This window comes from Oreochromis niloticus, linkage group LG22 (genome assembly GCF_001858045.2).
Source record: "Oreochromis niloticus isolate F11D_XX linkage group LG22, O_niloticus_UMD_NMBU, whole genome shotgun sequence".
NCBI classification, from domain to species: domain Eukaryota; kingdom Metazoa; phylum Chordata; class Actinopteri; order Cichliformes; family Cichlidae; genus Oreochromis; species Oreochromis niloticus.
The window spans coordinates 15,949,755-15,974,883 of NC_031985.2; the positions used below are offsets into that span (position 1 = coordinate 15,949,755).

The 25,129-nt window shown below is 42.5% G+C and overlaps 1 protein-coding gene and 9 non-coding genes across 10 annotated transcripts; 9 read left to right on the forward strand and 1 right to left on the reverse strand.

Moving 5' to 3' along the window:
- Positions 1–1,062: 1,062 nt before the first annotated feature.
- Positions 1,063–8,598, reverse strand: tmem42b (transmembrane protein 42b). Its single transcript, XM_005457168.4, has 3 exons — positions 8,263–8,598; positions 6,201–6,347; positions 1,063–5,931 (listed from the first exon to the last, which is right to left on the reverse strand). Exons 1-3 carry the CDS (start codon positions 8,437–8,439, stop codon positions 5,785–5,787), a joined length of 471 nt encoding a protein of 156 aa, XP_005457225.1. The 5' UTR covers positions 8,440–8,598; the 3' UTR covers positions 1,063–5,784.
- A 9,711-nt stretch (positions 8,599–18,309) lies between these two features.
- trnak-cuu (transfer RNA lysine (anticodon CUU)) lies at positions 18,310–18,382 on the forward strand. Its single transcript has one exon. It is a non-coding gene; the product is annotated as a tRNA-Lys (tRNA).
- Positions 18,383–18,847: 465 nt separating this feature from the next.
- trnal-caa (transfer RNA leucine (anticodon CAA)) lies at positions 18,848–18,958 on the forward strand. Its single transcript has 2 exons — positions 18,848–18,885; positions 18,913–18,958. It is a non-coding gene; the product is annotated as a tRNA-Leu (tRNA).
- A 1,027-nt stretch (positions 18,959–19,985) lies between these two features.
- Positions 19,986–20,058, forward strand: trnak-cuu (transfer RNA lysine (anticodon CUU)). Its single transcript has one exon. It is a non-coding gene; the product is annotated as a tRNA-Lys (tRNA).
- Positions 20,059–20,523: 465 nt separating this feature from the next.
- trnal-caa (transfer RNA leucine (anticodon CAA)) lies at positions 20,524–20,634 on the forward strand. The gene is made up of 2 exons: positions 20,524–20,561; positions 20,589–20,634. It is a non-coding gene; the product is annotated as a tRNA-Leu (tRNA).
- A 945-nt stretch (positions 20,635–21,579) lies between these two features.
- Positions 21,580–21,651, forward strand: trnak-cuu (transfer RNA lysine (anticodon CUU)). The gene has a single exon. It is a non-coding gene; the product is annotated as a tRNA-Lys (tRNA).
- Positions 21,652–22,114: 463 nt separating this feature from the next.
- On the forward strand, positions 22,115–22,224 carry trnal-caa (transfer RNA leucine (anticodon CAA)). The gene is made up of 2 exons: positions 22,115–22,151; positions 22,179–22,224. It is a non-coding gene; the product is annotated as a tRNA-Leu (tRNA).
- Positions 22,225–23,244: 1,020 nt separating this feature from the next.
- Positions 23,245–23,317, forward strand: trnak-cuu (transfer RNA lysine (anticodon CUU)). Its single transcript has one exon. It is a non-coding gene; the product is annotated as a tRNA-Lys (tRNA).
- A 464-nt stretch (positions 23,318–23,781) lies between these two features.
- Positions 23,782–23,892, forward strand: trnal-caa (transfer RNA leucine (anticodon CAA)). Its single transcript has 2 exons — positions 23,782–23,819; positions 23,847–23,892. It is a non-coding gene; the product is annotated as a tRNA-Leu (tRNA).
- Positions 23,893–24,848: 956 nt separating this feature from the next.
- Positions 24,849–24,921, forward strand: trnak-cuu (transfer RNA lysine (anticodon CUU)). The gene has a single exon. It is a non-coding gene; the product is annotated as a tRNA-Lys (tRNA).
- Positions 24,922–25,129: the final 208 nt, after the last annotated feature.

Below are 25,129 nucleotides of genomic sequence, written 5' to 3' on the forward strand. Positions count from 1 at the left end.
TTATAACAGCAGTTGGTCCGTGAGTCATTTGGTACCGGGTCACGAGAGTTGAGGGTTTTTATCGTTAACCTGGTTTCCCTGGGTCTTTTCCCGTGTGTTATGAATACATTTTATTTTTGTTGGTACCGGTAATGGTTTTATTTTGTTGTATTTTTCCGCGACACCTTAATCTTTTAAGACCCGACTCTTTCATGACATGCATTTTTAATTTCTCTTTGCTCTTTGGCTTTATAGGGTTCAATAGAACACTATAAAGTCACAATTGAGTAATGACGTGCAAAACTCTTTCATTGGTGTCTGAACACAGCAGCATTTTTCCTGAGTAGAAAAACAAAATGAGAAACAACAATTGTGCCCCTTTGAGCAATATGGCTCATTTGAAAGCCATTTGCTTAAAGGGGCACAATTTAGTATTGTGGTCTAGACAACCCAAAATATGATGTCTCCATATGTGGACGCCAGGTCCTCGGAGGTTAAAGGCCGCTCCGCGAAAATATTGTCGGACATAAACCGGCCCGTGGGGCAAAAAAGGTTGGGGACCGCTGACTTATAATGTATAATAAGGTAAAGACTCTAACATATTAGAAAGAAACTCCCAACAATCAGACAGTTCTTCATTAGGAGCACTTTGCAAAAGTGAAAGAAGAACTCCCTCTGTGTAGAATTACAGATTTTCATCATTTCAAAACCTTCAAAGGATGAGAAAATACCCTTGAATCACAATCTGAATGGCTGCTGCCTTTAAGTTTTGAGTGTACTTTTGCAGATTTCATGAAGGGCTGTTTTCCATTTTTACTGGAACTAGACTAAAAGAAAGGAGGCCAGTCTAATGGAGCACAAAGCTCATTGTGTAAGTAGATGTAAACTAGCTCGAGGACAGAACTTTCTCCAGCCCCATTATCAACAGTAATGCTGCTCTTTATCGGACACTGCTATGGCTGAACTTCCTCCTCTTCTTCGTGAAAACGCACACTCCCATTCAATCTGAATTAACTGGAAACAGCAGAGCTTCAGATTTACTCATAGCATCTTACTACAACACAGTAATGAGTCAACAACCCGTTTGTTAGATGAGATGTTTAATAGTTTGGGTGGTCCTTTTCTCAATGGAGATCTTACGTTACACATTTTTCTATATTAACAATATATTTACACTTTTACAAATGTTTGTTCCACATAATCTGTAATGCATTTTAATAATGATTCATATCAGAGCAATCTAATCAAACTGTCTCAATGCATATTAAAAAGTTGAAGATGAGAAGAAATATTTTGGTGTAGCAGCTTTCAGATTAAAGCGATGACTGAGCTGCTTATAGCAGGAGCCGGAGTACAACAGACACAAAATCAGTCTGTTTTCCTTCAGGTCTTCAGTGAGCTCCCCTTATGCTGTTTTCAAACATGAACTCTACAATTTCCAGCACACAGTAGAAGAGTCATGTTTTGTCACTATTTGAAATATTCTGTTTTAAATCAAAGAGCTGCCTGGATAGAGCATGCAGAATGCAGCATCTTGCCTGTAGTGAAATCACCAGAAAATGACCCATTCTATTATCATTTGGGTTCAACAGCTGCATCATATAGTTGCATTACAGAGCTACCAAGTTAAAGACTTTCTAAGACCATTTTAGTTTTCCTGCAGTGCAGCATATTAACTTGTCATTGTGACATGCAGCTTGTCAGGTCAAAGCCATACTATAGTGATTTTCTAATCACTTTGGACACCCACGGATAGAAATGCATGCCACTTCAATACCATGCTGCTCTCACAAAGCTATAATTTTTGCTACTGCAGAATCTCTGGCTGCTTATCTTACAGTGAGAGTGGCTTCACAGGAAGATGGTTTCCCATATCATGCCGTTAACTGGAGAAAAGCCAGGCAGATATTAAAGGCAGATTAAAGAAATACATCAGCATTTAATTTCTTGCTGTGAGCCAGATGAGATCATTACCACAGCCAAGAACGCCATAGATAGGCCTAGCATTAAGATTGCAAATGGGAGACGGAGGCTCTGTCTAAAAGACCCCTCTAAAACTCACTCACATATTACTCTGTTAACATTTTGACTCTCCAGGTGTAAAAATGTAAAGTCATTATGATACGGGGTCTAGAAGCAAAGTCTCTGAAAACTGATACTAGTCAGGCAATGAATGAATATGACATTTTTAAGAATTGATGTTATCTAAATTAGCTTGCAACCGTTTTTAGTCTTTAGTTTAAGTTAGGTTGTAAATAGTTTGGCATATGGATTTATGTAACAAATTTTTAAATCATGCTAAGCTAACTAACTAGGTTAGCTACTTGACTAGCTTAGCATAGGATATAAATCAAATGGTTATTTACTAGCAATCTACTTTTTAGTCTTTATGCTTAACTAGGCTAACCAACAGCTTAGCTTGTAATTTCAAATGTATTGGTATTTACAGTCCATTTAAAATATTTTTGGTGAGCTAAGCTAACTAACAGTTGTTGATTAGCTTAACTTAGCATACAGGCGCTCTTCTAGTCTTGCTGACCACTCAAAGCTCTTTTACAGAGTGGTATAATGGTCTCATCAGGCTCCTGTTAAAATATCTTAATGTTACTTTAAAATTAAAGCGAGACATTGAGGCATAAACATCTGATGATGCTTCATGTACATCCCTGCTGTGAAATATTGCTCGGCCTGCCTTGAATATGAGAGGATAATATTATAGTCACATTGTCACTGCAGTCACATTAACTGGGATGCAAATCACATGGTACAAAACCTTCACAGCAGCACTTGGAAGGACATTTGATATATTTGTGCGTTACTGCTGTGAGATACTACAGACAGGTACCATAGCTACCATTATGCATTTATATTATGATATGTATCCAAACAACAGCAAAATGTGATCTGTTCATTAAAGCAGCCTTTGATGTCTTGTTCAGGCAAATCCCTGTAGCTGATTATACTAAGAGAACGTCCCTCTGGTAGCACGTATTGACATTTTCTCTCTTCATTTATTAATGTTCACAGCTCCCTCCCAGCAACACACATCACAGTGTATGAGAAAATATGTTATTGCACTCTCACCGACACATCCAGAGATGTTGATGGAAGCTGTTAGCGAACAGAGATGTCTATGAAACCCAAAGAAATAATGAATTATTATTCAAGATGTGCGACAGACTAATATGAGAATTTAAATTCAGGTCAAAGAAAGCTCAACTGGCAATCGCAAGGCCTGGCACTGGAGAGACAGCGAGGGACACTTAAGTCACAAGTTTAATGAAGCGGTTCACAGAGGGGACGTCACTCTGATTCTGAGTGGATTGTAGATGCAGGAGGATGCTTTGGTGTGATTTATCTGAGTTCAGGCCCTCGTGGGAATATGCACACATCTATCATGAAATCGAAAATCAGCCGCCTCTGAATCAAAATATGTGTCATGCTCATATCTCGAGGTTAAGGTTCAAGCTGTCAAGAAAGGCAGATAAAAATAATAAATAAATTCAGGCAGAGAGAGAATTCCTCTCGGGGGGATGAGCCTTTGAGTGCTACATCAGAAGCATTATTACTTATGAAAATATGAGCACACTTCATTAGCTAAGGACTTCACTTATAAAACATTGCCTTGAGCATGCATAAAATGCAATGTTGGTGCAGGATGTTGTGGTGAGTGTCTTAGCAACTTAAGGAAATGGGAGAATTAAGAGAGCTTTTTGGAATACAATACCTAATGCACAGGCTGAGTGATGCACAGAGCAGCAGATACTATTTGTCCATTGCTAATGATGACACATGGAAATCAAATATGTGCAGAAATTCTCAAATTATCCTTCTGTATTATTTGAGTCTTCCTATAAAGATTTCCATTTACAGTAATGTATCTATTCCTTTCTGCAGACAGTCAGATGAAAAGATTGATTACTCTCATGTCTATACAGTTAATGGTGGAGGACGAAGGATGCTCTGTCTAATGGCTCGGTCACACTAGAGTAAAAATATGATGGTGACTAACTTGCACCTGGGAAAAATCGGTTGTTGCCAGATGACTAGTTGCAGCAACCAACTGGTAGCTCAGAGATTGAGCATTTAACACCTTCAGTCTCTGCAGTTACTTTCAGTTGCAAGACAATTGCACAGGTTGCCTGGTGGGAGGCAACCTGTCTCCAGAAAATCGAAGTCTGACTCAGAGTGACAGCAACTGCTCTCAGACAGGTTGACAAGGGTTTGAAAGTATTATTGCCAACATGATGCAATCAATCTGAGTCTGTCTGTGCTGATGAGTGCAACTTGTCTGCCATGTCTCTTTGCATTAGTCATCTCAACTCAACTAGTTGCCAACTGGGTAGTTTCTGGTTATATTCCTTAGAAAAGCAAGGTTGTTAAGCACCTACTTCATTTTACAGTTATACTGCTGTCCTATAGTAACTACATTACTAATTGTGGAGGAACTTCTCTTTCAATTCTATGAGATTCTGGTTGGACTCTGAGTGCAAGTAGTTAATGTGATTTTTCTGTATATGCAGATGGCAACAGATTTGCAATTTTTCACCAATTTATTTAATCATTGGATTACCACAACAGATCGCATGTAGTTGCCAAATTGGACCCATTCAATCACAAACTGATAGCAGACTTGCTCTTATTGCCTGAAGACAGCAACTGCAAATGATCACAGACTCAGTTCCGTCTTTGAAGCAACTGTTTCAAAGGCAACAAGATCGTAGGTTTATTGCACACAGTTACAATAATTTTGGTCATTTATGGTCTCCAATCACTTTTCCCCTAATAATCTAGTAACTCCCAGTTTGTGTTCTGTGTCAAAAACCAAAGAGTAAAACCAACACTTTGGTTTTAATGACTCCCTTTAACAGGAAGGAAGTCACTACCCTTAGTTAGAAAGTAGTTTCACAGATATTCGCCTACAAAGACAATAAATGTCATTTTTGCAGTTCTGTTTATGAATATATTACACAAACATGACATAATGCATGAATTATTTAAATGTGTTTAAAAGAGGAGATTTGGTTATCTTGACACTGAGCCAGGCCAGCTACCCTTTGGTTTCCAGTCAGGCTAAATTATGCCAGATGAGGCTTCATAAAGTATGTCTCTAAAGACATGTTAGTGGTATCAATCTTCTCATGTAACTCTCAAAAAGAAACCAAACAGATGCATTTCCCAAAACATCTAACAACCTTTTTATTTATCTTCCTTTTTATCTTTTCCATTAGCTCAGAAGCTGTTGTGCTATTGTTGACTTTCCAAAAGGTAACGTAAAGCTAGTATAATTTTTGCTTCTTTGTAAAGCATGTGGACAGAGATGATTTCAGACTTAGCCATCCATTATTTTGTCTCTACTAGCCAGACTTTGGATGTGCTCTGGTTGGACTGTCTGAAAGCCAAAATCTCCTCTGATTTTAGGAAAGGGCTAAACAAGGCTGCACCACAGCTGATCCAGCAGGGTTTTACATCCTGCAGGGCTACAAACAGCAACCTGTAAAACAGATATTGATTTCAATAAAGCAATCCTTTCTTAAGTATGTTAATTAATAACTTCACTTTAGGCTAAACAGGTGAAACTGAATTTTGTTATATGACTGGAAGAAAACAACTATTTCCACTTGCTCTTTAACAAGCTGGATAATAACTTGGAATGAATTTTTCAGGTGTGCCAGATTAAAGAAGAAAACACTTTAAATTCAACTGCTATTTCAGATTTTACTGCTCTTTGGCTCTAATGAAGTCAGAGAAGATGTCTGCCAAAACAGACCACAAGCCACAGCCAGCTAGTAGAGACAGGTCACATTATTCATCTTTTTTGGCAACCGTGTTCTGTTGTCCATCCTGCGGCGAAACCCTCTGCAGTACCAACAAACCAGAGAAGGTCAGAGAGATCCCAACCCACCACAATGTTATCTGGGCTTCCCCAAAGATCAGCTGGCCCAGGAAAGCCTGCAAAGAAAAAAACATCACGCCTGTTTTTAGAAACAAATTGCCAATAAAGGTGCCCTAATGGCCAATATCCCTGCTGAGCTTAACAATGAAGAGCCATAAATCACAGTGACAAGTTATTTCTGAATACAGTCTAGCCTATTTTCTAAAATAAATCAGGTTATGTAAGAAGGAAGGACGTTAAGGTCAACGTGAAATTATTTTCACCCTCTACTGTCTGATGTAAAGGATTTCACTCAGAGGACATGAAGAGAGAAATCGTCACTTACGGAAGATATGAAGTTGGAGGCAGTGGTGGTCACAGTGGTTCGGGTGGAGGACGAGGAATACCTGAGTGCTTTGGCAAGGAAGGTCCACATCACAGCGTTGCAGGTGAAAAGCAGGCCGCCACACAGCAGCCTCAGAGGGATATGAAGCTGAAAGACGAGAGAAGAAACTTATTAAAGACTGACAAATTTTTCTCTCATCATGATCTCATCTGATCATCTTTAAATATCACAACAATGTACTAGGTATTGGGTGACATGAATACCTAGTTTGGCTAACATTTGACTTTCACCTTCATTGTTAGCACCCACGGTCAAAGTTAACCTTGTAAAAAAAATTTCAAGCAACCACATTGAGTAATATATTATATGAAAGGCGATGGAGAGAGCTGCACAACACACCTTTTCGAATACAATGTCCAACGACGTCACATTGATGCCATAACGGGTTGATGTCATCATATTGGAATAAAAACATCATAAAACATCAAAGTTCTTTGTATAGCTCATGCCCTTCGGGGGAAGTTGCACTCTCTGAGAGCTCTTGTTTAATTTTTTGTTTGTATTAATGCACAAAATCTCAACTGACTCACTGTGTGTTACAGACCGCCACACAATATGTGAACCTGCAGATGGTTTGATTCAGTTGACCTTTTGCAGACTTTTACAAAAGAGCGACAAACTTTTCTATAACTGTGAAATTTTTGTGAATGGTTTGTGTTTTGCAAAATTGGAACTGCTAAGTCTATTCAGCTATATCGTTTGCCCATTTTCCCATCAGGAGACTGTTTGGACCCCCGGGCAATGTTGGCCTGCTTTAAACTTGAGTGAATATTACTGTAGTGTATTCTCCTCTTACAGTAAAAAGAAAAAATCATGGGAATAATACACATAATATTCTAAAAAAATGAACTCCTCTTTCTTTTGAAGAGCTGTGGATACAGACTTTCTCTACACCTTCTTCTTATTTTGAGTATAATCCATTTCCCAAAAAGAGACGAAAGCAACACTGACTTTAGTCTTATCATTAAACTGATGCTAATGGATTATAATGGTACAAGCTCTAATGCTAGATGATCTAACGTAATGAATGTAACCCTGCGAACCACAAAAGAAATACGCCAACATACAGTATAAAACAATTTGTTGTACCATGCATCTCCAAAAGATATGTAGCTTAGTTAAAAGGTATTCACTTCAGTTTTAACTATACAGCGCCAAATCACAACAAGAGTCATCTCAAGGCGCTTTAGACTGTAAGGTGAAGACCCTACAATAATACAGAGAAAACCCCAACAATGAGAGAGCCCCCTAGCTCTTGGCGACAGTGGGAAGGAAAAACTCCCTTTTAACAGGAAGAAACCTCCAGCAGTATCATGCTCATAGAGGGGCCAGTGGCCAAAGGTAGTCACTTAGTTCTAACATTTACTTTCCAAAGCTTCACAGTGCATTGTTCCTGTTTGTTTTTCTCTATGTTTCCACGTCCTGTAGTCTGATGTGAGGCAGGCAAATCTCGTGGTGCACAGTAACAGCCTTTACATACGCTTTGCATCCACCTGCAATCCTAATTTGCAATTCTGTCAATTCATTTGTGCCTTAAATCACGTATCAGGGTCGCTGATTTCCACGTTTCTACAGTTTAAGGCTTCAGACAGCCGCCTGCAGATGCTTCTGACATCACTGTGTGACGTATGTAGGCAGCTTGAAGGTCATACACAGAAAAACTTGACATTCTCACCATCAGATACCAGCCGTTCAGCTTATCATCTACACGCAGAGATAAATTTCACGCTTATAGAATAAAACAGCGCCTTAATATACTCGCACTAACTGCAGTGGTGTGCTTCGGGGCGCGGGTACGCCACGAGCGCGCCACTGCCTGCGCGGGCTCCCCCAGTGTGATGCCGCAGATGGTGCTGATGCTGAGGGAGGCGGTGAGGAGAGGCGGGCGGGGATAACCCCCCTAACTTCCTTCGTGAGAAATCACCCCGCTCGCAGGCGAGCATTATTATTCACCCTCACTGTGTTAATAATTAAAGCGAGTTTAACTGCGGCAATGCCTCACCCGGTCACAGGCGGTAGTTTCGTCCGCCTGTCTGAATTTCCGCTGTTCTCCCCATGTCCGGAGTCCGGTTTCACAGACACCCTTCAGGTAGTCGGCTCCCAGCGACAGTTTGGCCGAGGACGACGCCACGGCCCCGAGGAAACCCGCCAGCAGTGCATAGAAAACTCCCGGGAACATGGTAGTGGTGATGATGGTGATGATAGGCGAGGCACATTATTTTCTAATCCATCTTTTTACATGTCTGCTGCTGAAGCTGGTCGGCGCAGAGCTGCGTGCATGCTTGTATGACTGTCACTGAGCACGTTTTCCTGCACTTTCCATCGACAGCCGTCCGGTGGCAGTCACACAACTCATGGCCGTGGCTCTCCCAGGCATTCTGGGAATTGTAGTTCCGTAATATTCGTTCCGATATTTTAGTTTCGTATTATCTATTTAGTTTTTATATTTATATCATTTTGACTCTTAATTTTTAAGTCAGTTTAGCTTCAGTTAGTTTACATGGTGTTTTGTTTTAGTTTATTTTATCATTATTAATATTATTATTTTCAGAGTTGGTTTTAGTCTTTTTAATTGTTATTCAACATGTTGTATATTATAGAGGCAAGATTTAGGACAGTCGGTACAGGAATTACAACAAAAACACAACTTTTTGAAAGCAGTGGACTCTCAGTCTTGCAGAGATGCAAAGTCTACATAAACATGTTCATTTAAATCCCCATCAGGCAAGTTGTAATACCATTTTTTATACCAAACTAACAAATATTTAAAGTAAGGCTATTTCCTTTATATTCTTTTTCATTTTATTTTAGTTAAGACAAGTGACAATTACAGGTAAAGTCACACTTTCGCATAAATCACATAATATATCACACATTAGTGTATACATGCCTTAAGTTTTTATTAAAACATTGTGAGGTTAAGAAGAGTTTGAACTGAAGTCCTTTCACATTATTTTGTACTATAAATCCTGGGTGGAGCAGAGGGCAGTCAATACTAATGTAATGTTCTTGAGTGTGGGTGGAGGGCACTGACTCCACTTGATCCAGGGACAAACCTCGGTTTCCTTTTAGCATACTGATGAGCTGCAGTATAAAGGTTCATTACATTAACCCACACAGTGGCTGAGAGGCGTATGAATGTGTGTTGGTCACTTATGGTCCTTCGGTGGTCCTTATAGAGAAAGGACCCTGTAAGAGAGGTGGAACCAGAGCAAGACTAAATGAGTTTCCTGATTAGAGGCAGAAAATTGAGCAGCAGCTAAGATGCATGGGTCTGTAATGAGAGTATTAATCAGAGTGTTGTAATAGAGACAAGAGTCATCAGACAGATGTCCGTCTCTTCATCAGACTCTGCAGCTGAACATCTGGTTGTAGATGGATGAGAGACCATTCAGTCAGCATTGTGGTTGGGTATTAATTTGGGTTTTCATGTGGAGCAGCATGAATCCATGCTTCATACACCAGTGTAGTGAACCCAGCATAGCACACACTGCCTGGCCTTTATAGTAAAACACAAGACTGTGCATGGGAAATAGAAAGAGCACAAACAGTGATGCATAAACTCACCCTAAATTACTTTACTTTCAAATGTAGGTGAATACATTTGAACGTGTGATGTCTGTTCTTACAACTGACTGACTTATTGCAAAGAAGGGAGACACGATCTTTTTAAAAAAGAAAAAAAAGAGTCAAAAGTAGAATAAATACTGATCTTTTGGTAAAATGGTATAACAGATTGACATTGTTATTCAAAAATTGATTATATCAGTGAAGATAATTCAGGTCGCCTTGGAACTGTTCGCAGCCGAGTGTAAAGCGGTGGGAATGAGAATCAGCACCCCCAAATCTGAGGCCGTGGTACTCAGCTGGAAAAGGGTGGAGTGCCCACTCCGGGTCAGGGACAAGTTCCTGCCCCAAGTGGAGGAGTTTAAGTATCTCGGGGTCTTGTTCACGAGTGATGCGAGAAGGGAGCAGGAGATCGACAGATGGATTGGTGCAGCGACTGCAGTAATGCGGACGCTGTACCGGTCTGTTGTGGTGAAGAGAGAGCTGAGTGTAAAAGCGAAGCTCTCAATTAACTGGTCGATCTACACCTCTACCCTCACCTATGGTCACGAGCTGTGGGTAGTGACCGAAAGAACGAGATCGCGAATACAAGCGGCGGAAATGGGCTTCCGCCGAAGGGTGGTTGGCCTCTCCCTTAGAGATAGGGTGAGAAGTTTGGCCATTCGGGAGGGGCTCAGAGTAGAGCCGCTGCTCCTCCACATCGAAAGGAGCCAGTTGAGGCGGTTCGGCATCTGACAAAGATGCCTCCTGGGCGCCTCCTGGGTGAGGTTTTCCGGGCATGTCCCACCGGGAGGAGGCCCTAGGGCAGACCCAGGACCAGCTGGAGAGATTATATCTCTCGGCTGCCCTGGGAACGCCTTGGTATCCCCAGGACAAGCTGGAGGAGGTGGCTGGGGAGAGGGAGGTCTGGGCTTCTCTGCTTGGGCTGCTGCCCCCGTGACCCGGCCCCGGATAAGCGGAAGGAAATGGATGGATGGATGGAGATAATTCAGGTTACTGAAGCAACCAGCTTATTTTTGTAGTTTTGGTTGATTTCTATGTTTCTTATGTATTTTAAAAAGTTTTCTCAACAAAAATGTTTGATTTATTTATATAAAATAATTTTAAGATGCACTTTAAGTGGTCTAACCATGAGAAATTATATAAAAGAGACTCGAAGTAATTTTATTCTAAGGCAGAGGTGGAGGTTTCTTCTGCTAAACCAGCATGGGTTAGACTAAATTTAACATCAACACTTTAATTTGTCTGATATAATAATTAAATGAAGCAACCAGCTTATTTATGTGGAAAAAATATCTTAAATTACTGTGATTAAAGTTTACCAAACACAGTGTTAACTACAGGGAGGCAAAAAGAAAACGTCACCTAGCTTGTATTTAGGCTTAAAACAGACTGCACAGTCTACTGCTTGCACTATGAGCAACATCATGTATTTTATCACAGAGTAAATCATTATTACAGCTATTTTAGCTGATTTAAGGCTCCTTTGACAATGTATTTGAAGCTCTCATACAACAGAGTTAAGAAAAAACTGTAACAAATAAATGAATAAGTCGATAAGACAATAATATGGTAAAATTCATCATACTTTGGACAGACAGACATTTACACGCATGTTTTTAGATTGTTGGAGAAATCCAGAGAACATGCAAACTCCACACCGAAAGGAATCAGCCAGCAGATTCAAACCCAGATCCCCTTTGGAGTGAGGTGATAGTGGTAACCGCTGCACCAATGCGCCACCGCTTCTGAATGTGTATGTGTGTAAACACACATTAACAATGGTGAAGTGGTAAGTCGTGACAGTGAATCAGCAACCACAAATAGCAGGATTTTAAAGTAGTGAAGCAGGTAAACGTCACTCAGTCTTCATTAATCTAATTTAAACCTGCGTCTTTCCATCTGTAACATACTGAAATGGTTATCCTGCAAAAGATTTAGTATATCATCTGCTATTTCCTAAGAAATTATGTGTTACCCTTGTCATACTCAGCTCAGTTCTGGACAGGTTTGGGATGGCCTACTTTGCTAAGGCCAAGTCTACTCGTTGCCTTTGTTTCTAAATCCGGAAAATTACATCATTACTTGGCACAATTTCCCCAACCACATCTTTACTGGCCAGCAGAGGTCTCTAGTGTTCTGCAGAAATATAGACATCGACTACAAACCTGCTGTGGATGTAAATCATTGACTTGCAGCCTGCATGCTGTTGATTCAGGTAACAATTAGGTTGAAATACAACCTATTTTTACTGTTTATGCTTTGATAAGTTGTTTCCACATCTGCCCATTGCTTTTCCATCTTGACATTTGTAAGTAATAACATTTTAATTAATCCATAAAGAAGTTATTATGACAGTATTGCTGCTGTCAGTGCCTTTGTAAGTTAGCTTACAAGAATTTAGCTAAGAAGCAAATCACAGAGTTCTCAAAGGAAATTAGAGTCACAAAACATGGGCAGTAATAAAACCCGAAGCTCATAACAGTGCAGGTTGTTTGTGTGTGTAGTTTGCATGCAGTATGTGTGTGTGTTTTCCTGTTGCCCGTGGAAGAGGAAATTAAAGTGGTGAGCAATGACAAGGCAGAAGAGAAGTAAGGTGTCCTCTGCTTTGATTTCAGTGAAACAAGCTTCAGGGGAACCATTGTCCTCACTCCATCACATTTAGACTTTTGACACAGTCATCCTTTTGGCTTAGAAGCAAAAATCTTCTCATACTGAGTTTCCAGCCTGAAGTCCCTCTGACAAACACAAGTGTCAAGTTAGACCACTAATTGGGGTCCTTCTGCTTCTGTTCAAATGAGGGATAATTGAGCCCACAGAGAGCCTTAGTGACAGTTTTGCTTAAGGTCTGCCGCTGCTGTCTGGTATCTTTGTCTGCCTTTTATGCTTTAGGTCCTCCAGGGTGATCTAATAATGAAAAAATATGTATGTCTTCAAACTGTAGGGTTCATTAGTGTAATGGCTTTAACTCTGACATTTAACTCTGGCAAACACTTGACGACTAAAATAGATTATAATGAAATTTGATAAGCAAAAAAGTCTTTGAAGTGTCTTTTTTTCCCTATTACCTTTCTATTTTGAATAATTTTTCATGGAAATTAGGGATTTTTTTATATGATGTGCAAATTGTTTAACTTCATGATGGAGAAAATGAATTCACAGCTGCAGCTTGCTTTTTCAGTACTGTCTGACTAAAGTGGTGCTGGCGTTTTTCGATATGTGGAATCTTGTTGAAATGCTCAAAAGCACTGCTGCCAGCCAGATACTTTCCAGGTGGTATTACATGGTGGATCAAATTGTGATGGTATTTTTTCTGTAATTTTATATTTGTATCAATCTTTCAGGTCCTGTCCATGTGAAATATTTGTGAATCCCTTGAGTACGGTCTTGAAGCCAAAGGGCCCAACTTTCACTCTGTAGGAAAACCCCATTTCTGATTTGTGTGGCAAGTTTCACACAAGTTTCACTACAGCCCGGAGAGTTGCTGGCCAGTGTTAGTCACTGGCCAGTCAGTAAGTCAGTCACTTCCGTTTACAAAAATATGCTAATGAACAAAGCAATCATATGGAATTTTTCTGCCAACTGACTGGGGAATACACATTTTTCCCTAGTGACAGGTGGTTGCCAGGGGATCACTGAACAGTTTGTAAGTCAATTTTGCAATTATTATAATACTGTTTTTTTCCTTGCAATTGTTGGTTGCCAGATGGTTGGGAAGCAGTCTATAGGTGCTTTATTTACTTGACTCTACATTTCACCATTTGGTCACACATCCAAAATGGCGGACTTGTTAATGTCACATGATTAGTGGTCATGTGTCTGCAAACCTGTTTGTTTTCTTGAAGGGGGTTTTAACCAGTGGAGTTGCCCCCTGCTGGCCGTTAGAAATAATGCTGGTTTGTGGCATTTACTTATGCACCCTTGTAACTGAAGAGACTTCCTTAAACCTGCAGTAGATTCAGTTTTCATAGACAAAAGCTATATCTATCTTTTATATGCCCTCTACTGCATTAACAGCAATGAATTAACAATGAAATTAGTTGCGATAAAGTTATCAGAAGGTTATTTCATCAATTTCACTTAAAATATGTTATGTATGGACCTGGATTTTTGATATTACGAAGGTCATATCTGATACATTTGTGTTAATTTCCTGGTCTTAATTGTCTTCATTCTTGTACAAGTAGGTATTAAAAAGAATCATACAGCATCATTAATATTCAGCATCATGCAGCCTTATTTCTAAGCCTCCTAATGAATATGCATGGCTTCATCTTACACCTGAAAGAGGCAGTAGGGAGAGAGGTACAGTCAAATATTCGGTCAAAGGCAGAGATTCAATGAAATCCCTCTCCTTTGCTTTTAGTTTCTCTTTCCTGTTTCTGTCTGACTTACACACACAAATACACACACAGTCCAATAAACATAGTCAGCTGACCTTGTCAGCATACAGGGTCAATAGCTCCCCTCTAGTCCATTAAGTAGTTAGTGGCGAGGTTGTGAATAATGCAGGCTGTTGTGCAAACATACGCAATCTTTTGGCAAGCTGAGCACTGCTGCATGCCACTTATACAGGCTGTACTCAGTTATACATCTCACTCACAAATTAAATAAAGAGAAAAACGTTTTGACTCAATATGACATGATGTCATAATTTTAAGATTACGGTAGAGTAAAACCAAAGTAAGAGCTGTCAGAAACAATAAAGTTTATTTACGTATCAGATAAGAGAGACATTTTATTGAGCCATCTTGGTGGGTAGCAAAGTTTGCACTAAGCAGATAAAATGCTTCATAAACAAACTGGCTCAAAATTATCTCAGTTCTCATGGTTGCCAGAAACAATTAGATGATGTAAAATGCTAATCTAATCCAGTTTTTCATTGAACATGCAGTGTCAGCTGAGCAAACGAAGGTTACTGTGTCTCTCTATTTCTATGTCATTACATGGCTTTGATTTGAACTCCGAGTCTGCTGGGAGCAAAATGCTGAGGGACATGCAGGTTATGAGTGTGAAGAGGTGCACAAAGTGATTGGCAGTGTAGCATTATGTAGATGTACCAGGAACAAGGACAGCCAAGCTCACAGATCTAAATAATAATACCATCACTGATGAAATACATCAGTTATTCAAATTCTGACAGCCAGCTCTAAATTGAGCCCTGTTATTCAGGAGTTTTCCCTGTAACCTTTCAAAATGTGCACAGACTGAGCAACAGTCTTTTTGTTTTTTACATCTACAAATAAAACCCTCCTTTTGCCACTTGCTACAGGTACCTTTCAGATGTCTGGATCAGAAAAAAATAATTGTAGGGCATGGTTCAGAGTTCAAACATCTCTAAAGTTCTGAAACAAGAACTCCAGAAACAAAAAGCTGGCAGCACAACATGTGATTCTTTTACATTAAAGAGGTAGTTTTATATTTTGAAAAGCATGCGTATGCACTTCACTGATAATACCTGGATACATGTATGGTGCACATATACTTAAAAATTAAAGGAACAATATTTTAATCCGAGTATAGCATCATCTATTATCCTTCTAAAGCCTAACAAGTCAGTAGCGAACAAGGGTGTTTCCCAACACTTTTTAAAACATCTATAACTCCTATAACTGCTGAACCATTTGCTCAATTGAAGTAATTCCAACACTTCTAGAAAACAGCGACTCTACACTTTACAGTGATATTAGTGTTATTACTATAATCCCACGCACGGTGTCACATCAGCTGCATGAAGATGAAGGTTGGCTGAGAGAAGAGGGAGTTAGTGAGAGAGATGGAGCTCTCGGGAAAACAGATAGTTTATTGGACATTTGGGTTATGTTTAACATGTTTTTTCATTGTTTTGTTGTTGGTGTTTGTTGTTTTTTTTTTTCTGTAAAAACCCGATAATCACTGAAAAGGACAGAGTTGATGTTTTCAGAAACCATTGGAATTTTTCGATCAAGCTAATGGTTCAAGAGTTATGGTGGTTTGACTTTTGTTTTAATAATTTAAATTCCTAGGTTATTAATTTAGTCAGGTATATACCAGACAGGACTTTTGACAGTTTGACCTAGTTTGAAGTTAAGGAAATTATCAACAGGTACACTAGAGTGGGAAAAGCCCTGAAACACGATTGGTTTGGCAAGTGGCACTGGCAATTTTTCCATCCGTGTCATATCTCAAACAAATCAAATCAAATCACTTTTATTGTCACATCACATGTGCTGGTACACTGGTAAAGCACATGTGATTGAAATTACTTCACAAGCAACAGTGGTAGGCAAAATACAGAAACATAAGATACAAGCCAAATATAGGAACAGGAATGTGACAATTACAAGAATAAATATAAGTAAAAACATAAGAATGTATGCACATTACTAAATATATATATATATATACCAAATAATATATATACATATGTATATTTACATATATATATACATATGTATATACACATATGTGTGTGTGCATGTATCTACATATATATAAAATGAAATATAGAGAGGTCAGCAGTATGAATATTGTGCAAAAGAAATGGCAATATGTACAATATGGAATGCATAAATGTCGAAGTGTCTATGAAGTGTTCAGCAGTCTGGTGGCCAGATGGAACAGTGTTGGGGAGTACATGTACCGCCGTTACATATTTAAAATACAAAATATGAGTAACTGTATTCCGTTACAGTTACCGTTTATAAAGGTGGTATTCAGAATACAGTTACTAAATAAAGGGATTACACCGTGGTCTTTTCCTGTTTCATATGTTAGGCTATACCCTCTCTGTTTTTGGTAATTCCATGCCGGTGGAAACTCAAACAAAACACGCATTAAGAGGCTCTAATGCCTGGGTCTCAATCTCACGGGCCATGTCACCTCTACTTGCAGCCCACGTAATGACGTGACAAAATATTTTTTTAATTATTGTTCAAAAAATTATTTAATATAAAGGCAATAGGCAGAGTATTACAGGCATAGCCCTAAAGAATGTAGCCTCATGGGCAGTGTAGCCCAGTTGTAAGTAAGCTATTAAGACTTGACTGTACACTGTGTTCGTGTTTTCCTCCGAAACAATAAGTTCCGTTGGAGCGGCCTTTCAATGCCCCTCTCTGTCTCTCGCTAGCAAAGTTGACCCAGATAGCAAAGTAAAGCTAGTTACGAGCCCTACACGGAACCCGACGTATTAGCCAGAGATGCCTTTAGTACGGTTCGGAGCCGCGGACCTGTTTTATATATGCGCGGAATAGTTTTCTATACAAGATCGCTGGAAAAAGTGCAGCCTTACCTAATGTCCACCCTACTGTTAGTCATTTTATATAAAGATTTAGAAATCTAGTTGGTATTGGTATGGTGAGTATCCTTCAGGAATAGTAATAAATCACACAGCAATAGTATATTCATGTAGTTGTAAAAAGCTTGATAATATATTAAGTAATCCAAAGTATTAAGAATATGTTACTCTCATTGAGTAACGTAACAAAATACGTTACAAAATACATTTTGGGGCATGTATTCTGTAATCTGTAGCGGAATACATTTTAAAAGTAACTTTCCCAACACTGTGATGGAAAAGGCTGTCCCTCAGTGTGCTGCTTCAGGATGGGATGCTGCAGTATCTCCTGCCTGATGGAAGTAGATGAACAGTTTATGGTCATTGATTATCCTCCCCTCTTTCCTCAGGCACTTCTTCTTGGAGATGTCCTAGAGGGAGGAAAACTCACCTCCAATTATCTGTTCAGAACACCGCACAACTTTCTGGAGAGCTTTGCGGTTGATGGCGGTGCTGTTGGTATACCAGTTGGTGATGCATCCAGCAATGTCACAGCGGTAGAAGATCCTGTTTATGTGGGGGCTCATGCCGAAACACTTCAATCTCCAGAGAAAGAAGAGGTGCTGCTGCGCCTTCTTCAACGTATTGGTCGTGTAAACAGACAATTGGGAATGGGGATGAAATTCTCTGACCCACTGTCAGACCCTACGCTGGTGCAATGGCTCCTGGCTTTCTTCCTGCTGCCCGGCCTCATCCGACAAGAGTATGCAGGCAGACCCTACGCTGGTGCATTGGCTCCTGGCTTTCTTCCTGCTGCCCGGCCTCATCCGACAAGAGTATGCAGGCAGTTTGCGTGGGAACTGATACCGTTGGCCGACACTCCCCACCCCCCAACCCTATATTGGCCTACTTGACCAAAATTCAATACAACACCCCTGGGACATTTAGCTTTGGTCCATCTGACACCTCCAGGTTGGAACTCAGACTGTCCAAGAGCTCAGCGATGCCCTGGTCCAGATCTGGGGAGAAGATTCCCCGGGAGACATTCAGTCGTCTCAACCGGAGCATGCCCCGTGGTGTGGCATGCATACAAGGACATAAGAGCTTGAATGGATGATAGAAAAACTTGAAAGTAGTCTGTGCTTTCTTTGCTTCCTCTTGAAATGCTAGTCAACCTCCCCCAGAAATAAGAACGTGTGTCCATCTCAAAGACTTGCTTCTGAAGAAGCCCGGCTAGCTCAGTCGGGAGAGCATGAGACTCTTAATCTCAGGGTCGTGGGTTCGAGCCCCACGTTGGGCGAGGGGACTTTTGTGCAACTGCCCGCAAGAGAGAAAATAAGTGCGTATAGAGAACAGCAAATGCCGTGATGCGCAAAGGAAGATGAAAGTATGGTAACAGAAACCAAAGTTACGCTGTCGTGTCTTCACAAGTCCACTTTGCCACCATTTCATTTGATGATTCTGGACGAAATTTCAAGAGAGCTGAGCAAAAAAGCAACACTCAAGCTTTACCTGCATCCCTACCCTCACCTACAGTCACAAACTGTGGGTAGTGAATGAAAGCATGAGCTCACAGATATAAGCGGCGGCAATCAGTTTTCTCCGTCGGGTGGCAGTGCTCGGCCTCAGAGATTGGATGACAAGCTTAGTATTTCAGGAGGAACTCAGATGACACCTGCAACTCCTCCACATCGAAAGGAGCCTGCTGAGGTGGTTCGGACAATTGAACATCCAGGATGACTTTGAAGAGGTGGTTGGTCAACTCGTCAGGATGGCCGAGTGGTCTAAGGCGCCAGACTCAAGGATGGGCTCCTTCCAGACAAAAGGGACTTCTGGTCTCCAAATGGAGGCGAGGGTTCAAATCCCACTCCTGACATCTGCTTTCCTTATTTAAAAATCTGTTTTCAAGAACTTCGTGAACCTTTGTGTGTTAAACTCAACAAACTGCGGGTTGTTGAGGTAGCTGTAGGCTTGCTGTGAAATGAGCTTTGCAGGTTACAGGAACTTTTTGTAGTGAAGAGCTTTCATTAACATGACAGAGCTCTGCTTTCTAAGTGGAAGCCTGAATTGAAATCCCGCTTGTATCTGGCATTTGTCATGGAATACCAGAATTGCCACCTCCACCACTGGCACCCTGTGCTTTTCACAGAGGACAGCAGGTTTACCCTGAGAACATATAACAGATGTGAAAGCTTCCCGAGAAGTCGTGGGGAACTTTATGCTCAATGTAACATGCTTGATTGTGAGCGCTTTGCTGGTGGGTCAGTGATGGTCTGGAGAGGCACATGCACTGAGGTATGCACAGGCCTCTACAGGCAAGGCAACGGCACAATGAGTGCCATTAGGTATGGGGATGAAATTCTCTGACCCACTGTCAGACCCTACGCTGGTGCATTGGCTCCTGGCTTTCTTCCTGCTGCCCGGCCTCATCCGACAAGAGTATGCAGGCAGACCCTACGCTGGTGCATTGGCTCCTGGCTTTCTTCCTGCTGCCCGGCCTCATCCGACAAGAGTATGCAGGCAGTTTGCGTGGGAACTGATACCGTTGGCCAACACTCCCCACCCCCCAACCCTATATTGGCCTACTTGACCAAAATTCAATACAACACCCCTGGGACATTTAGCTTTGGTCCATCTGACACCTCCAGGTTGGAACTCAGACTGTCCAGGAGCTCAGCGATGCCCTGGTCCAGATCTGGGGAGAAGATTCCCCGGGAGACATTCAGTCGTCTCAACCGGAGCATGCCCCGTGGTGTGGCATGCATACAAGGACATAAGAGCTTGAATGGATGATAGAAAAACTTGAAAGTAGTCTGTGCTTTCTTTGCTTCCTCTTGAAATGCTAGTCAACCTCCCCCAGAAATAAGAACGTGTGTCCATCTCAAAGACTTGCTTCTGAAGAAGCCCAGCTAGCTCAGTCGGGAGAGCATGAGACTCTTAATCTCAGGGTCGTGGGTTCGAGCCCCACGTTGGGCGAGGGGACTTTTGTGCAACTGCCCGCAAGAGAGAAAATAAGTGCGTATAGAGAACAGCAAATGCCGTGTTGCGCAAAGGAAGATGAAAGTATGGTAACAGAAACCAAAGTTACGCTGTCGTGTCTTCACAAGTCCACTTTGCCACCATTTCATTTGATGATTCTGGATGAAATTTCAAGAGAGCTGAGCAAAAAAGCAACACTCTAGGTTTACCTGCATCCCTACCCTCACCTACAGTCACAAACTGTGGGTAGTGAATGAAAGCATGAGCTCACAGATATAAGCGGCGGCAATCAGTTTTCTCCGTCGGGTGGCAGTGCTCGGCCTCAGAGATTGGATGACAAGCTTAGTATTTCAGGAGGAACTCAGATGACACCTGCAACTCCTCCACATCGAAAGGAGCCTGCTGAGGTGGTTCGGACAATTGAACATCCAGGATGACTTTGAAGAGGTGGTTGGTCAACTCGTCAGGATGGCCGAGTGGTCTAAGGCGCCAGACTCAAGGATGGGCTCCTTCCAGACAAAAGGGACTTCTGGTCTCCAAATGGAGGCGTGGTTTCAAATCCCACTCCTGACATCTGCTTTCCTTATTTAAAATCTGTTTTCAAGAACTTCGTGAACCTTTGTGTGTTAAACTCAACAAACTGCGGGTTGTTGAGGTAGCTGTAGGCTTGCTGTGAAATGAGCTTTGCAGGTTACAGGAACTTTTGTAGTGAAGAGCTTTCATTAACATGACAGAGCTCTGCTTTCTAAGTGGAAGCCTGAATTGAAATCCCGCTTGTATCTGGCATTTGTCATGGAATACCAGAATTGCCACCTCCACCACTGGCACCCTGTGCTTTTCACAGAGGACAGCAGGTTTACCCTGAGAACATATAACAGATGTGAAAGCTTCCCGAGAAGTCGTGGGGAACTTTATGCTCAATGTAACATGCTTGATTATGAGCGCTTTGCTGGTGGGTCAGTGATGGTCTGGAGAGGCACATGCACTGAGGTATGCACAGCTCTACAGGCAGGCAACGGCACAATGAGTGCCATTAGGTATGGGGATGAAATTCTCTGACCCACTGTCAGACCCTACGCTGGTGCAATGGCTCCTGGCTATCTTCCTGCTGCCCGGCCTCATCCGACAAGAGTATGCAGGCAGTTTGCGTGGGAACTGATACCGTTGGCCGACACTCCCCACCCCCCAACCCTATATTGGCCTACTTGACCAAAATTCAATACAACACCCCTGGGACATTTAGCTTTGGTCATCTGACACCTCCAGGTTGGAACTCAGACTGTCCAGGAGCTCAGCGATGCCCTGGTCCAGATCTGGGGAGAAGATTCCCGGGAGACATTCAGTCGTCTCAACCGGAGCATGCCCGTGGTGTGGCATGCATACAAGGACATAAGAGCTTGAATGGATGATAGAAAAACTTGAAAGTAGTCTGTGCTTTCTTTGCTTCCTCTTGAAATGCTAGTCAACCTCCCCAGAAATAAGAACGTGTGTCCATCTCAAAGACTGGCTTCTGAAGAAGCCCGGCTAGCTCAGTCGGGAGAGCATGAGACTCTTAATCTCAGGGTCGTGGGTTCGAGCCCCACGTTGGCGAGGGGACTTTTGTGCAACTGCCCGCAAGAGAGAAATAAGTGCGTATAGAGAACAGCAAATGCCGTGTTGCGCAAAGGAAGATGAAAGTATGGTAACAGAAACCAAAGTTACGCTGTCGTGTCTTCACAAGTCCACTTTGCCACCATTTCATTTGATGATTCTGGACGAAATTTCAAGAGAGCTGAGCAAAAAAGCAACACTCTAGGTTTACCTGCATCCTACCCTCACCTACAGTCACAAACTGTGGGTAGTGAATGAAAGCATGAGCTCACAGATATAAGCGGCGGCAATCAGTTTTCTCCGTCGGGTGGCAGTGCTCGGCCTCAGCGATTGGATGACAAGCTTAGTATTTCAGGAGGAACTCAGATGACACCTGCAACTCCTCCACATCGAAAGGAGCCTGCTGAGGTGGTTCGGACAATTGAACATCCAGGATGACTTTGAAGAGGTGGTTGGTCAACTCGTCAGGATGGCCGAGTGTCTAAGGCGCCAGACTCAAGGATGGGCTCCTTCCAGACAAAAGGGACTTCTGGTCTCCAAATGGAGGCGTGGGTTCAAATCCCACTCCTGACATCTGCTTTCCTTATTTAAAAATCTGTTTTCAAGAACTTCGTGAACCTTTGTGTGTTAAACTCAACAAACTGCGGGTTGTTGAGGTAGCTGTAGGCTTGCTGTGAAATGAGCTTTGCAGGTTACAGGAACTTTTGTAGTGAAGAGCTTTCATTAACATGACAGAGCTCTGCTTTCTAAGTGGAAGCCTGAATTGAAATCCGCTTGTATCTGGCATTTGTCATGGAATACCAGAATTGCCACCTCCACCACTGGCACCCTGTGCTTTTCACAGAGGACAGCAGGTTTACCCTGAGAACATATAACAGATGTGAAAGCTTCCCGAGAAGTCGTGGGGAACTTTATGCTCAATGTAACATGCTTGATTGTGAGCACTTTGCTGGTGGGTCAGTGATGGTCTGGAGAGGCACATGCACTGAGGTATGCACAGGCCTCTACAGGCAAGGCAACGGCACAATGAGTGCCATTAGGTATGGGGATGAAATTCTCTGACCCACTGTCAGACCCTACGCTGGTGCATTGGCTCCTGGCTTTCTTCCTGCTGCCCGGCCTCATCCGACAAGAGTATGCAGGCAGACCCTACGCTGGTGCATTGGCTCCTGGCTTCTTCCTGCTGCCCGCCTCATCCGACAAGAGTATGCAGGCAGTTTGCGTGGGAACTGATACCGTTGGCCGACACTCCCCACCCCCAACCCTATATTGGCCTACTTGACCAAAATTCAATACAACACCCTGGGACATTTAGCTTTGGTCCATGTGACACCTCCAGGTTGGAACTCAGACTGTCCAGGAGCTCAGCGATGCCCTGGTCCAGATCTGGGGAGAAGATTCCCCGGGAGACATTCAGTCGTCTCAACCGGAGCATGCCCGTGGTGTGGCATGCATACAAGGACATAAGAGCTTGAATGGATGATAGAAAAACTTGAAAGTAGTCTGTGCTTTCTTTGCTTCCTCTTGAAATGCTAGTCAACCTCCCCCAGAAATAAGAACGTGTGTCCATCTCAAAGACTGGCTTCTGAAGAAGCCCGGCTAGCTCAGTCGGGAGAGCATGAGACTCTTAATCTCAGGGTCGTGGGTTCGAGCCCCACGTTGGGCGAGGGGACTTTTGTGCAACTGCCCGCAAGAGAGAAAATAAGTGCGTATAGAGAACAGCAAATGCCGTGTTGCGCAAAGGAAGATGAAAGTATGGTAACAGAAACCAAAGTTACGCTGTCGTGTCTTCACAAGTCCACTTTGCCACCATTTCATTTGATGATTCTGGACGAAATTTCAAGAGAGCTGAGCAAAAAAGCAACACTCTAGTTTACCTGCATCCCTACCCTCACCTACAGTCACAAACTGTGGGTAGTGAATGAAAGCATGAGCTCACAGATATAAGCGGCGGCAATCAGTTTTCTCCGTCGGGTGGCAGTGCTCGGCCTCAGAGATTGGATGACAAGCTTAGTATTTCAGGAGGAACTCAGATGACACCTGCAACTCCTCCACATCGAAAGGAGCCTGCTGAGGTGGTTCGGACAATTGAACATCCAGGATGACTTTGAAGAGGTGGTTGGTCAACTCGTCAGGATGGCCGAGTGGTCTAAGGCGCCAGACTCAAGGATGGGCTCCTTCCAGACAAAAGGGACTTCTGGTCTCCAAATGGAGGCGTGGGTTCAAATCCCACTCCTGACATCTGCTTTCCTTATTTAAAAATCTGTTTTCAAGAACTTCGTGAACCTTTGTGTGTTAAACTCAACAAACTGCGGGTTGTTGAGGTAGCTGTAGGCTTGCTGTGAAATGAGCGTTGCAGGTTACAGGAACTTTGTAGTGAAGAGCTTTCATTAACATGACAGAGCTCTGCTTTCTAAGTGGAAGCCTGAATTGAAATCCCGCTTGTATCTGGCATTTGTCATGGAATACCAGAATTGCCACCTCCACACTGGCACCCTGTGCTTTTCACAGAGGACAGCAGGTTTACCCTGAGAACATATAACAGATGTGAAAGCTTCCCGAGAAGTCGTGGGGAACTTTATGCTCAATGTAACATGCTTGATTATGAGCGCTTTGCTGGTGGTCAGTGATGGTCTGGAGAGGCACATGCACTGAGGTATGCACAGGCCTCTACAGGCAAGGCAACGGCACAATGAGTGCCATTAGGTATGGGGATGAAATTCTCTGACCCACTGTCAGACCCTACGCTGGTGCATTGGCTCCTGGCTTTCTTCCTGCTGCCCGGCCTCATCCGACAAGAGTATGCAGGCGCCAGTGGGCTTGCTTGCGTGGGAACTGATACCGTTGGCCGACACTCCCCACCCCCAACCCTATATTGGCCTACTTGACCAAAATTCAATACAACACCCTGGACATTTAGCTTTGGTCCATGTGACACCTCCAGGTTGGAACTCAGACTGTCCAGGAGCTCAGCGATGCCCTGGTCCAGATCTGGGGAGAAGATTCCCCGGGAGACATTCAGTCGTCTCAACCGGAGCATGCCCGTGGTGTGGCATGCATACAAGACATAAGAGCTTGAATGGATGATAGAAAAACTTGAAAGTAGTCTGTGCTTTCTTTGCTTCCTCTTGAAATGCTAGTCAACCTCCCCCAGAAATAAGAACGTGTGTCCATCTCAAAGACTGGCTTCTGAAGAAGCCCGGCTAGCTCAGTCGGGAGAGCATGAGACTCTTAATCTCAGGGTCGTGGGTTCGAGCCCCACGTTGGGCGAGGGACTTTTGTGCAACTGCCCGCAAGAGAGAAAATAAGTGCGTATAGAGAACAGCAAATGCCGTGTTGCGCAAAGGAAGATGAAAGTATGGTAACAGAAACCAAAGTTACGCTGTCGTGTCTTCACAAGTCCACTTTGCCACCATTTCATTTGATGATTCTGGACGAAATTTCAAGAGAGCTGAGCAAAAAAGCAACACTCTAGGTT